This window comes from Pituophis catenifer, unplaced genomic scaffold (genome assembly GCF_029215685.1).
Source record: "Pituophis catenifer annectens isolate HBS135680 unplaced genomic scaffold, rPitCat1.0.hap2 SCAF_3, whole genome shotgun sequence".
NCBI lineage: Eukaryota > Metazoa > Chordata > Lepidosauria > Squamata > Colubridae > Pituophis > Pituophis catenifer.
The window spans coordinates 108,614,762-108,628,403 of NW_027256883.1; the positions used below are offsets into that span (position 1 = coordinate 108,614,762).

Sequence of the window (13,642 nt, forward strand, 5' to 3'; positions counted from 1 at the left end):
CAAACACTGTCCTGGCAATAGATTTTATGAGAGAAAATCCAAGCATCTCTTCTTGGGACCCCAAAATGGGGGGGGGGGGGACGGGACTGGCAAACCAATCTGGACTGACATAGCCCAAGGAGGCTGACACTACTCACTCTAGCAGGGGCATTTGTAAGGGAAGTCAAAAGGGACAAGATGGCAGGCATTAATGCTTGATCAAAGCCTCATTTAAATGGGGAACACATAAAAATGGTGCAGGGTTTTGATCCTATAGTTGAACTTCTCATCTTGACTTTTTTTAAACTCTTCCCCTCACACTATGTATACCCTCACACTATGGCATCCTTTCTGTTTCTCAAAAGACTGTATAATCAAGGCAGTGGTGTTGAACCACTTCTGTATCTAAAGATGATCATGTTATTACTTTTACTTTAAAATTGTTCTTTTCTCTAACAAGATAGTGTTCCTTTCAACAAGTCATTCTATCTGCCCTCAATGGCAGAGCCAGGTTTCTCACCACATAACTCAAGGTCCAAGGGAACAGCAGCTTCAGTTTTTGTTTTTGTTTTAATTTCTACTATGAAAAAAACTAAGAATATTTACCGAGTCTAAATTGCTGGAATGAAGATCTTTGTCTTTTTGTTGGCAGACCTCTTTCAACCACTGAGTATGTCCCAATTTTGAAAATGGAATTTATCTCTGAATAACCATGTATATGGTTAACATTATTTTGCGGTTCAGATACAACTTACTTTGGAATAAGTTGTATCTCAACAGCAAGATGATCTTTTTTTTAAAAAAAAAAAATATCTTTATTTACATTTATCATTAAAAAAGACAACACACCAGATAAATGACAAACAGAACAACAAAACAAATAACATACATGCCTATAAGTAGTACCTTAATAACTTAATATTAAGTTAAGACATCCTAGGTTTTTTCCATCACTGTTTTTATTTGAAATAAATTCTTCTAATGATTGCAGGCAAGTTACAGTACAATCTGATTTATGTCTATACAGAAGTCACTGTAGCTTGAGTGAGTCTCTGATAAATATTGAGGAAGATCCGGGCAGCTTGGTACTTTCTAGGGATCCTGGATACCAATACTCATCAACTCCAGTCAAGAAAGCCAATAGCAATAGAATTACCGTATTTTTCAGAGTATAAGACGCTTCAGACTATAAGACGCACCTGACTATCTTGTTTAGTTCTACAAAATATTTTTTTCCTACATTGATTGGTGTAGTTTGGAATAAATATATCAATTTGGGGAGAATACTTATTTTGACGGTGGCTATCCTACCTAATAGTGAAATTTGTAACTTCCCCCATTGTTCCAAATCTTGCGCGATTTTTGTCAGTAGTGGTATATAGTTGTCCTCTTTCAGGGTTGAGCATCTAGCTGTAATCCAAATCCCTAAATATTTTATGTTTTTAACTATTTGGATGCCCAAATTTTCTTCTAAGATTTTCTGATCTCCTGCTGTAATATTTTTAGTTAACATTTTGGTTTTAGTCTTATTTAATTTAAATCCAGATAACCTCCCATACTCATCTATCTCTTCCAATACTCCTTTCCCGGTTGTTAGCGGCTCCTCCATGATCAATACCACATCATCGGCAAATGCTTGAATTTTGAATTTTTCTTTCCTTATTTCCAATCCTCTGATCTCATTATTCTGCCTAATTTTCCTTAACAACACCTCCAAAGCCAGTATGAATAAGAGTGGTGAGAGCGGGCAACCCTGTCTTACTCCTTTGCCAGTCTGGAGTGTTTTAGTCATATCTCCATTAAGTATAATGTTTGCTCTCTGCTTATCATAAATTGTGTTTATCACATTCTCAAAGTGCTCCCCAAAATTCATCCTTTTAATTTGCTGGGTCATGAATCTCCAATTTAAATTGTCGAAGGCCTTCTGAGCATCAAGGAAGGCCAATGCCACTTGCATTAAATCCCGATATAGGAAGGACAAGCAGGAAGATGGTATAGAAATGGGAACAAATAGCTTTGATAAGATATGGATGGGTGGTGAGAACAAATTATTAGCTAAATTATATTCATACCTGCTTGAATATGATAGAGAAGGGGAAATACTCAAGGACCAGATGATTGCTTGGGGGAGGAATATCGGATCAAAAATAAATCTAGATGATTGGGAAGAAGTGTGGAACAATAACCTGAAGCTGACAAGAGCGGTAACTTACAAGGAGAATCAGTATAAAATGCTGTATAGGTGGCATCTAGCACCATCTAGGATTGCAAAGATATACCCAAACGCAAACCCCAAGTGTTGGAAATGCGGTCATTGGCAAGTACTTTCTACCATATGTGGTGGACGTGTCCTGAAGCGAGGAAATTCTGGAAATTGATACAAAAATGGATCCAAGAAATAATAGAGGAGGATATTGCCTTTATACCAGAAATCTACCTCCTGGGAGTTTTGAAACAAGCATATGGGAAGAAGAAGAAATATCTAATTATCCACATCGTCACAGCTGCGAGAATCTCTTATGCACAACATTGGAAGGAGAAAAGTTGTCCAACTGAGGAACACATAGTTAACAAAATATTGGAATGCGCAGAAATGTGTAGATTAACAAAGTACTAAATGAGAAGGAGGATTCCGAGTTTTATACGGTATGGGATTTGTGGTATAGGTGGTTGGGAAATAAATGCAAAAGTTAACTACTAAGGGGGACAACGCTTAACTACTAACTTAACTTATGTATTATTATATTATGACTTATATTAATTTCATAAATATCCTATGTTCTAACTGTAAATCATCTATACAACCTATTAGCTACCATATTTATAAGCATATAGTATGACTACACGTTGCCAAACCGAAAAGGTTGAATTGTAATATATTTGTCTATTCAATAAAATTTATATATAAAAAAAAGACGCACCTACCTTTTTTGGTAGGAAAACAAGAAAAAGAAATCTGCCTCTGCCCAATTTTGCCTTGTTGCAGCAAATAGCAAATAGCCTGCTTTACTTTCATTTTCGTTTTCAGCATAGCTTGAATAGCACAAGAAAAAAAAATCTGTTCCTAGCAATTTACCTCCTTGCAGCAAGCAGCAGAGGCTGTGCAAAACAGCTGAGAGCAAAACAGCCGAGAGTCGGGAGGCCGATCCAATCAACTTGTGCTAATTAGGATGTGCTGAAGCTGAAACAAGTTGTTTCTTCTTGCTGCTTGCTGCAAGAAGGTAAACTGCTGGGAGGCAGAGGCCAAATGATGGGGGCCAGTGGGTGGGTGGGTGGGGCTACATTCGTTGTATAAGACGCACCTAAATTTTCACCCCCTTTTAGGGGGGAAAAAGGTGTGTCCTATACTCTGAAAAATATGGTAGGTCAATACACTGTAAAGAGTACCAGATTATCAGACCTGTTTAAAAATGCTCCCTGCCAAAACAATCTACCAAATGTGCAATAACTGCAATGCATCAGTGAAGATAAATAATTTTGCCAGGGTCTTGAAAGGCCAAAAAGATCTCTTCTTTAGATTACTGAAAAATAAAGGCATAAAAGATCCAGTGGAGCCTGAAGTGTCTTTGGGGTATATTTAAATAGAGTTTGCAAATCAAATATGGTATTGGAGCATTTCCAAGTAGTCCCACACCCAATCTTTGACCGGATCTAGACTTTCTTAGTTTCGGAAAAGAGGATGTTCAAACCCATAATCACATAAAGGGGATATTCAATAAAGAAAGCATAGCATAATGGAACCATCCATTTCCCAGAACATTTTAATAACAAATGCTAAATTTATATTTCCTAGACTATAACATTTGGAAGCCCACACATACTCTCACGAGTTTCCAAATGCTGATGAAAAGTAATGGTTGTGTTACAGAAAAGTGAAATGGTAACCGAATTTAACTGAAGTATCTCTAATTTTATCATTCCCAGTATGTATTTGCATTAAATGAGCTGATTCTCCTAACCAAACATTATTAAGGGGAATGGAAGTCTTAATTTCTTGGGTATAAGGTCATGCTGGCTGGGTTTGTCAGAATTGTAGTATCAGTGGGGGTTCAAGGTAGAGGAGTGTATTTTTTATTCTTAAAAAGAAATATATGTGAATCCAAATACATATATAGCTATAATTCAGACTAAAAAAGAGAGTTTTAGAAACTAGCAAAAAATTCTAACCAAAGTTGGGGAAGATGTGGCTTGTGCTACTTGATTAATGTCATGGTACTGATGCCAAATAGTTATAACCATCATTCATAGGACTCTGTATTTCCAGTCACAGAATGGAAGGGCTTTCCCTGCTGCTGGGATAGTGGTGTCTTGCCTCATAGCTAGTCCTGCCATGACACTCAGGCATCCAGGAAACCAGAAAAGTCTGTGCGGTTAGAACAAGTCAGAGTCCTGCCAGCTAAGCAGTCTAGCACCAGTGGACAATTCTGATAAATCCCTTGTAGGGCTTTACTGTGTCCCCTAGCTTGAAGCTCCATTTGAAAGCGACCTCTCAAAACAGGAAGGAAGAAACCCCTGGTTTCTTCAAACCTTGAAAGCTTACTTACTAATTTATGACATTTTAAGTAAAAAAGCACATTGGTATTATTGTTTGGAGTTTTTAATGAAGCAATGCAATAAGTGCCTTTAATCTTTTTGAGACATGTTTTTAAGATATGTTTTTAATTCTGAGAACATATTGGCTGCTATGAAGAACTGGACTGTCAGTCATCTATAACCAGAAAGCAAACTTGTCAGAGAAAGAGACAAATTTATAGACTACCATATTGTTTACAAAAATGAGGAACTCATCATTTCTTTATCCTAGAATGTTAAATTTAATCTGATACCTGCAGATTTCAGTGTCAGGCCTTTAATCTGATATCTGCAATCAGCATTTTATGTATTCAGATTGAGTTTAAAGTACAGAACTCACAGGCACCATATATGCCCTAATGTCTGAACTTTCCTGCTTTTTTTTTAATTGTTCACTTTCTAGAAACAATTTTAGCCTAATAGATTGCTCTGAAGGAAATATACACATGTTTTTGTGCCATTTTGGCTGGACCTAATAAAGGCATTACATAATATTGCTGGAAGAAGGTAATGCCAAATCACTTATGAAAACTTGCTAGGAAAATGGCAGGGACAAGAAAATGGCAGGGACTCATCTAGAGAGATGCCAGGAGCCAAACTGAATTGAAGATTCACTCTATAGCTATTTTCTCCCCCTCCCTCATTAAAAACTAAAAGGCAAGCTGGGGGCGGGATTTACATACCAAAATGCTAAAAAGGTTTATCAGCTCAAAAGATGTCAAAATACGTTAACCAAGACCCAGCTTTAAAAAACATCCTGCTCTGTTACCTATTTTGATTTACTTTTAATTTTTAGTACAATATTGGAATCTAATGCACAAAATGTACTTAGAATTACCAGTTTCTTCTAGAGAAAAAAATTGGAATAGGAACTGTCACAGTCCATCATGTATATCCTTTCCGCAAACCTCCTTCATATCAGTATGGTTTAAGCCATGAGTGACTTGATTACTCCTTCTTATAAAACTAAGTCACCAAGTATTCACTGATCTCAAATTGTATGTTCCCAATGAACCTTTGAGCCTTTACCTCCCCTTTTCCCACCCCTCCTTCCCCACCTTGTCCTTGTGCACAGCAGCCCACCAGAGACTAAATAAAAGACCTGTTTTTGCTGCCTGTTGAGACCAGGCTGCATTTAGCTAGCCTGTTGCAAGTAGCTAAATGATCTTGTCTCTGCAGCCTTTTCAACAGAGGCCTCTTGGTACTTTACTTTGCTAGATCTGCCCATTCCGCCTGCTTAGGGCTTAGCTTTGGCAGCAACCATTTCCTGGGCGGAATGCCCCATGTTTTTTTTGTGCCCAAATATATCTTGAAGGTTGAGCTCCTTTTCCCAGGCTGGGATGCCCTTATGCCGAATATAGCGGGCTTTCCTAACTTCACCATAAGATTTGAGGAAATCAGGCCTGTTGTACATAGTCCTTAGGCGTCCATCAGCAGCATAGGCCTCAGGATCCATGATCAGCTTCTCACGATCAAGAGAAGATCTTCGATTCTCAGGGAGATTCATGGGTTTGGTGATGGCCATGGTATCTTTGGCTTGAGAATCCCTTGGCTCTTCTTTCATTGAGTCTTTTCCTTGCTCTTCTATGATATCAGTCCGGTCCACAGACTCTACTGAAATATTTAGCTGTTTAGCCATGGAGTCTTTAAGGCTGCTCATATCTCTGTCATCAGCAACATTTGGGACTTTGGCCTCTAAGGGTGGCAAGTGCCCCTTTCTCTTTCCTTCACAACCAGAGACATCTCCACTGAGCTTCCATGGATGGATGGGAGATTGCTTTGTCCATGCAACTTCCCCAGTCTTAGGCAATGTTTTTCTTCGAGATCTAGAAAAGGAGGAGAGAAATGCTATTCTTTCATTAGGATTCTTTTCACAAGTAATCAATGGATTGTAGTCTCTAATGGAGGCATGGAAAACCCATCTATCTAATCCATCCTACTGGAGATCATTATCTTGCCTGGCAGTGTCTTGCTTCAGGAGAGAAAAGAAAATTGACAGGAAACAAACCTTTTCTCACCTGAAAGTCTTTAAAATAGTTCCTGTTCATATCATTGGTAATAAATGAATGTGGCCCACTGCTACTCACCTCCAACTTCCTTCTCCTCACAGGTAGTCCTTGGCTTACAACCACTAATCACTATTTATTTATTTGCAAAATCTATTTGCCATCCATCTTGCCATAGAGTAATTCTGGGTAGCTTACAATTATAATTACAATTGGGAGTGGAATTTCCATTGTAAGGCAATGCAGTTGCACAATTAGGTTAGCTCATTCATGACTATTGTAAGAGGCTTTTATCTCTGTAACCTCCCCCTCCATCATGTTTTCTGGTGGCTTCTTCCAAATTTTTTCTTCTCTTAGTAGAAATACTACTGAAAAGACTGAAGAGCCACACAATAGCTGTTGATCAGGAATACCAGGGGCTCACTAAATTCAATAAGGCCTGGTCCTTCTAAGTGTGTAACCTGGACCAATTGCATCTTAGTTTCTTACAGTTACACTGACAGCGTACCATCCCTGAGGGATCTCATCTTTGCCTTTCAATTTAAAGCTACAAGTGCAGCCAACTGCAGCCAACTAATAAGGTAGAACTTGCCAATGTAGACAGCCAAGGCTCCTATATCACTGAACAACTCAAATGAGACATTTGTTTTACCGTAATCCTGTATAATGGAAGTCACCAGAATTCTGCACAACCAGAGAAGGAGGTAGAGGAAATGTTGCTTTAAAGTGAATATGTCCAGGGCCCAATGAGAATTTCTGCTTGGATCGGCCTAAGAAAGAGGTAAAGAAATAATTGCTATCCAGTTTCATCTCTAAAGGCAGACTAGACAATAATAAGAGAGCACATGTGAACTGTCTGAGAATGATGATTCTCCCCCCCCCCTGTTATTTCCAGTGAAAAGCCATCAAGGAGTGCCAATTTGAAAATAAAGGAAGGGTCTCTTAAATCTGTCCAAGTTCATATTTATTGTTCAACCGTCTTTTATCCCCCTCAAAGGAGAATTTCTTTTTTCTCTTCTCCTCAGCTGGGACACTGCATTGTGCATTTGTTGAAGTGAATTTGAGCCCATGAAGCCACACAATATAATGGCTTTTAAGGTGCAACAAGACTTTTTTTTTCTGGGTAAGATTATTATTTAAATTGATATATTCCTTGAACTGTGTGATGAGCAGAAGATTAACACAATCTTCAGAAGGGAAGCTTGATTTTCCATCAGCAGACCAGTTAAGAGAAAGCAGGTATGAAGTAACCCACTTAACTGGACTCGGGCTGGCTAGATATCTGGAATATCCCTTCTCCCTTTGTCTTTGAAGTCTAAAATGGATGTGGCAAAAGGAGGACAGAAAGAGATGGAGTGTTCCGTAGCATATGCTCTTCTTTCTGTATCATGGTAAAACTATATCTACTAATTAACTGCAAGGTGCCTACAAACATATTCTTTGTAAACTTAGACTAGCTCAAAAGGCACACTGGCTGGAGAGTACTGGGATTTTAACTTTCCAGAGGTCTAACAATGCAAATCATCCTCCCTGTTTATTAAATTAATCCAAAGAGATTTGCCCCAAGTTACTGCAGGATGTCTTGGAGCAAACTGAGGTTGTAACTTCTCTTTACCTGCTCCAGGAATGCACACCATGTTGAATTCTTGATCAGCTCTTAAAGGTTCTAAAAAGACTCAAATTAAAGCAGCCTTTTAATTCTTGATCTTTCTATTTTTGATCTTAGCATCTTTGAATTCATGTTCTTATTGTTCTCATATTATTCATTGTTCTCATGCAATAATGAGTGGTATCACAAGAAATAAAATAATCACTACAGTGGATCAGAGCCTCTCCCTTCTATAAGTCCACAAGTAAAACATAGCTACCAATCAGTTGAAAAAATAAAATAAAATAATGGAAGATATACATAATCACAATGACTTGTCTAATCCTCTTAAATCACTTTTAAAACTCACCCTACACTGTGTTTTTACTCTTCCAGTTGCCTATTATATGTTAATTATTCATATGTAACATTTGCTTATACTGCACTACATTTGACATTTTCATATCCTTTTGCTCCAATTGGAAATAATATTCCTGTAATTTGTCACACTTTTTAAAATTATACCTTTATGGACTTAGAATAACTTACTGTGTATTTTACAAAGTACTTTCAGATGATTTAAATTAAAACCAGTGGTTTTATCACGGATTGTTGGGAGTGTTTATATTTCTCTATTAGAAGAGCTGTTTATTCAGCTATCTAATTGCTTTTTCACTATTGCTATTCCATAATAAGGTATATTATTTTATCATAGGACTTGAGTTAAGTTTCCACATATATTCTTGTGAAAGCCAAAAGCCAAAAGACTTGAAAACTTAAAAATATGAAATTTCATATCTGAGATACTTTTAATGTGTTATTTTGAAGGAAAACACTCTCTATGGATTTTGTGTGGGGGGGGGGAGTTTGTGCATTCAGGTCAATTTTTGATTCCTGGAGACCAATTGAACTAGTCCCTGCAGATTTCTTGGCAAGGTTTTTCAGAAATGGTTTGCCATTGCCTTTTAACTGGTGCTGAAGGAAACTGATTGGTCCAAAGCAGGGGTGGGTTCTACTTACCTTTACTACCGGTTCACAATGGGGCCGCTCGCGCGCAGAAGCATTTTGATGATGTCGGGGTCGGTGGGTGGAGCCTCCCGCCGGTTTTACTACCGGTTCTATAGAACCGGTGTGAACTGGGGGCAACTCACCACTGGTCCAAAGTCACCCAGCTAGCTTTTGGAACTAGAACTAACAATCTCTTAGTTTTTAGCCTGATATCCTAACCAGGGCACCAAACTGGCTCCTAGAAAAATTAGCAAACTGAAATATTTTTGTTTAAATTGGCATTCAAATTATATATAACTAGTAAACCCTAATTGTATTTGATTAGGACCAGTAAGTTGGTAGAGTTGGAATTTTCTTCCCAAGTTGAATTACACTATTTCTAACCATGGATTTTTCTTAAGACAACTTTGGCAACATTTCTCAACTCCTGCAAATCAATTCTACTCTGTTGTTGCTAAACAACTAGAAAGTAGAGATTTCATGTCAAAATGTTGGATGAAAAGAGGCAAAGGCACCCTCACTTTTCTGTAACCTTAGGAGTTCCTGCTGGAGTCGCTGCTGTTCCCTGGTCATGGTGTTCAGACAGTAGAGCCGGGCTTCTTCTAAACTGCGCAGCCCCAGGGTAAGTCTGGCCTCTGCCCTCTTGACATCACGTCTCTTTGCCTCCCAGTGCCTTGAAGCTCCTCCCTCTGCCATGCTTATTTGAAAAGGCTGCAGAAAAACCTATCAATGGTTATCCTAGAAAGAAAGAAGAAACACCTGGTATTGACCATCCTGGGGACTTCACTTCCAGTCTCTTTTTACCTTGGGATAATGTTATCCTGAAACAGAAAAATGTATTATTTAACCCTCTTTCCAAACATTTTTCTGACCTGTGGCACTAGAACATTTCTGTCTATCAACTTTCAAATCTTTCAGAAGTAAGATTCCATGTGAGGGTCATCAGTGCGTCGGCATTGCTAGTTGGCTAATTTTCTACAGGAAAGCAATTGCCAGACTCTGCCATCCTCTATGACAGTTGCTCATAGTTTTGACTGCATGAATGGAAAGCTTCTTCTTTAGGTCCTTCAGATTCACTCTGAAGAAAAGTAGGAGGAAAATATAACCCTGTCTTCCTTCTTCCTTCCTCTTTAAAGCAGCTGTTCTCAAAGTGCCCCTCAAGACCCTCTCAGGGGTCTACTGAATCAAAATCATTCTCCAACCTACCTTGAAAAATAAAAATATTAAAATCCTACCAAACATCAAATCATGAGAAGTGGCAGCAGTAGTGAATGCCTCAATTTTTATTTTTAATTATGGTAAATACCGATAAATATAACTCATACAAAGAAAACCACTTCTGGTGTCTTCCATAATTTTTAAAAGTGGGAAGGGGTCTTGAGAGAGAAAAAAATGCTATTCTAGAAGATATATGCCTTTCCAAATGTCATAGGGTACAAAATGCAAAAACTGCAGCTTTGTATTTTCCTCCAATGTAAGCAAAATTTGAATCTGAGGGCTAGAGTCTTTATTAAATATATATTTTTTAATTTAAATACTTTTAAAAATTAAAACATTTTAAATGAAGTAATGTTTGAGTCTAGGACTTCATGGCCCAGAATGCACTCACTCACTCTACTGCATCATTGAAAGGCTAAGATTTACCTATGTCAGCAAACTCAAGACTTGAGTGGCATCCCATCCCATCCCATGGAATGGCATCCCATCTTTTTCTAAGTTTTTTGCTTATATGCAGTTATGTGTGTGAGTATATGCTACAGCTTCTAATACACATATAATATACACCTCATTTGAGCACAATCCCTTGTGCATGTAGTGAAACTGATTTTAACCAAAGATCAACTCAGTAAATTCACTTCTGAGTCAATAGATTTACAAATCTGCTTGTAGTAAAGTAAGGAAATAGCCTTTGGATAGTGGAACTCAGAATAGAGAACAGGTTTCTGTTATGTTCATGGGATTGAGTTGCTATGCAAAGAGTTGTTGCTCAACCCATAGTTAATACATTTTGTTAATTCAGTTGTGTAATCTTCAAAGATAAACATTTGTGTTGACTTGCCCCTTTTAAAGTTCAAATGAACCTATTATTGCCAGTGCTGTCTTAAATTATTTATTTCTCTCTCCAAGTTATGAGAGCAGCAACAAGGAACTTGAAGGGTACTTTCCAAACTATGCAAGTATGGTAGTTTTAAGGTTTGTCCTGAAGTTTTCCCCCTAGGTGTCCCATGTTTGTTAAGAGAGCAAAACAAAGAAGGGATAGGGTGGAATGCAGAGAACTCCGGGATTCTGGCACAATTAGCAAAGGCAACAGAAACATCACCAGAGTGTTTCAGGCCAGTAAATCAGAACACATTTGTTTGTGTTAGAATTAGAAGGACACAATCTCAGGTTTGGATGGTATTTTTTTTAATGGCATGACAAGGTTAATGTAGACTTAAAAACCATTATGTTAGAAGTGCCATACTATGAATAAGGAATAGCTAGTACAGACCCCAACTGTGCCCAAAAATGGCTTTACTGTTTTCAGCCCAAACATTTTACATTATGAAATAGAAACAGTGGGTAAAGAAAAATGGTTAACACATCAAGATTTGATAGAAGAAGAACATGGGAAACTTAAATATGTACAATTAAGAGAAAGATAAATAAAAAAGTAATTGGAATTCAAAAACATAGAATAGAATTTGAAATTTAATTTGTGATTGCTAAACTGTACAAACTTCTGCTAAGAGTTAAAATGGAGGAAGAACAAGTTAAAGATGATAAAATGGGCTAAGAATTTGGTTATAATGTTCAGATGGACCAATGGGAGAGAATGTGGTCAAAGGACTAAAATTCATATTATTACAATTTAAGAAAGAACTCTTACAAAATGATGATTTATGCAAGGTGTAGAAAGGTATTCTAATCAGTGTTGAAAATGTGGAAAAGACTCATTTTACCATGCATGGTAGACTTGAGAAAAAGGGGAGGAAAAGTGATACCCATGCATAATAATGATACAAAGAATTTTAAAAACTACTATTCAGGTGAACCCAGAACTTTCTTTACTGAAATTTATGGGTAACCAAGCAGAAAAGACCTATGGAAGATTGGTTTTGACATGATAACTTCAGTGAGACTATTGAACAAAAATGGGAAAAAATTCAAATATCCACAATATCCACTCTACCGGTAGTACATCACTGCCCCAAATGCACATAGGAAGAATACTGACAAACAGCAATTGCACTTACAGTTGTAGAATTCTTGCTGAAGTGAAGAATGCTCTTTTGCACAAGATGAATGTGAAGCTGGGTGAGGAAATTATCAACCCAGCATGATTCAAAGGGACATGAAAGACTGCCATTAGCCTGTCTCCTGTCCCCTTCAGGGGAAAAAAGAGCAAATGGAGGAAGTGCAGCAGCAAGGAAAGCAAAAGCAAAATCTTTCAGCAGCTCTGGCTGCCCACAGAGCAAATGAAATCAGTGCATTCTCAGCCTTTCATGAAAATCCCTTTGTAGCTATTGTTGCTTGTTGCCTGGAAGGCGGAGATTATGGAACTTCAACTGCTGCTTGACTCAGATGAGCAGCCCAGAAGAAAGAAGTCTTTAGACAGAACACAGTTAGAAAATGTGCCAATTTTACAGTTTTCTCCCTGCCTCCCTCCTTCTTTCTCACACACATAATTAAGTCAATCCTGTCAAAAATTTCTCTCCATGCAATGCAATTGAAATCTATATATTTGCTGAGAAATCATTATGAAAAATGGGTTTCCTTCCTTTTCCCTTCCTTCCTCCCTTCCTCCTTCCCATTAGAACCATCTTCATTTCTCATAAAAGGTTCACAAAGCAGCCTGTCAAATGCTGTCATACTGAGAACAGACTTGTCGAGTTTGCCAGTTTCTCAGGAAAAACTTCACAAGCGCCAAATAAACTCTCTTATGGTACAGTAACAAAGCTTTAGACTGTTAAAAATCAATACACATAAAAACAAATGGCAAAGAAAGTGGAGACCTTTTCTTAAACCCTAAGACCAGTGATGGCGAAACTTTTAGGCACCAAGTACCCAAACCAGAATGTGTGTGTGTGTGTGTGTGTGTGTGTGTGTGTGTGTGTGTGTGACGGAAGAGCAGCTGGTGGCGGTGTGCATGCCCACAGAGAGAGTTCTGCGTGCCACCTCTGGCACACGTGGCATAAGTTCACCATCACAACCCTAGACCCTTAGTTAGTTTCAGGGTTGGGAAATTTGTTTCAGGCTGAGGGCTGCACTCTTGTTTTAATGTCTGGCCAGAGGCACACTCCAAAAATTTGTGGGGAAGGCCATATATATGATTTCATTTGAATGATATCTAAATTAGTTCATATGATTGCTTTCCAAGACTATATTTAAACATGTTCCCTATTTTTTTATGTTATACTCTAGTAGTATGGTAACAATATGTTGGGGAGGTCATCCAAGGCTTTCAGGTATCCAGCTTTGTATTAGGTAATCTTTCTCCACAATCTTT

The 13,642-nt window shown here is 38.0% G+C and overlaps 1 protein-coding gene across 1 annotated transcript; it reads right to left on the reverse strand.

Moving 5' to 3' along the window:
• Positions 1-5,788: 5,788 nt before the first annotated feature.
• On the reverse strand, positions 5,789-9,849 carry CCDC190 (coiled-coil domain containing 190). The gene is made up of 3 exons (XM_070939209.1): positions 9,675-9,849; positions 7,210-7,327; positions 5,789-6,377 (listed from the first exon to the last, which is right to left on the reverse strand). The coding sequence occupies exons 1-3, from the start codon at positions 9,847-9,849 to the stop codon at positions 5,789-5,791; spliced, it is 882 nt and encodes a 293-aa protein (XP_070795310.1).
• Positions 9,850-13,642: the final 3,793 nt, after the last annotated feature.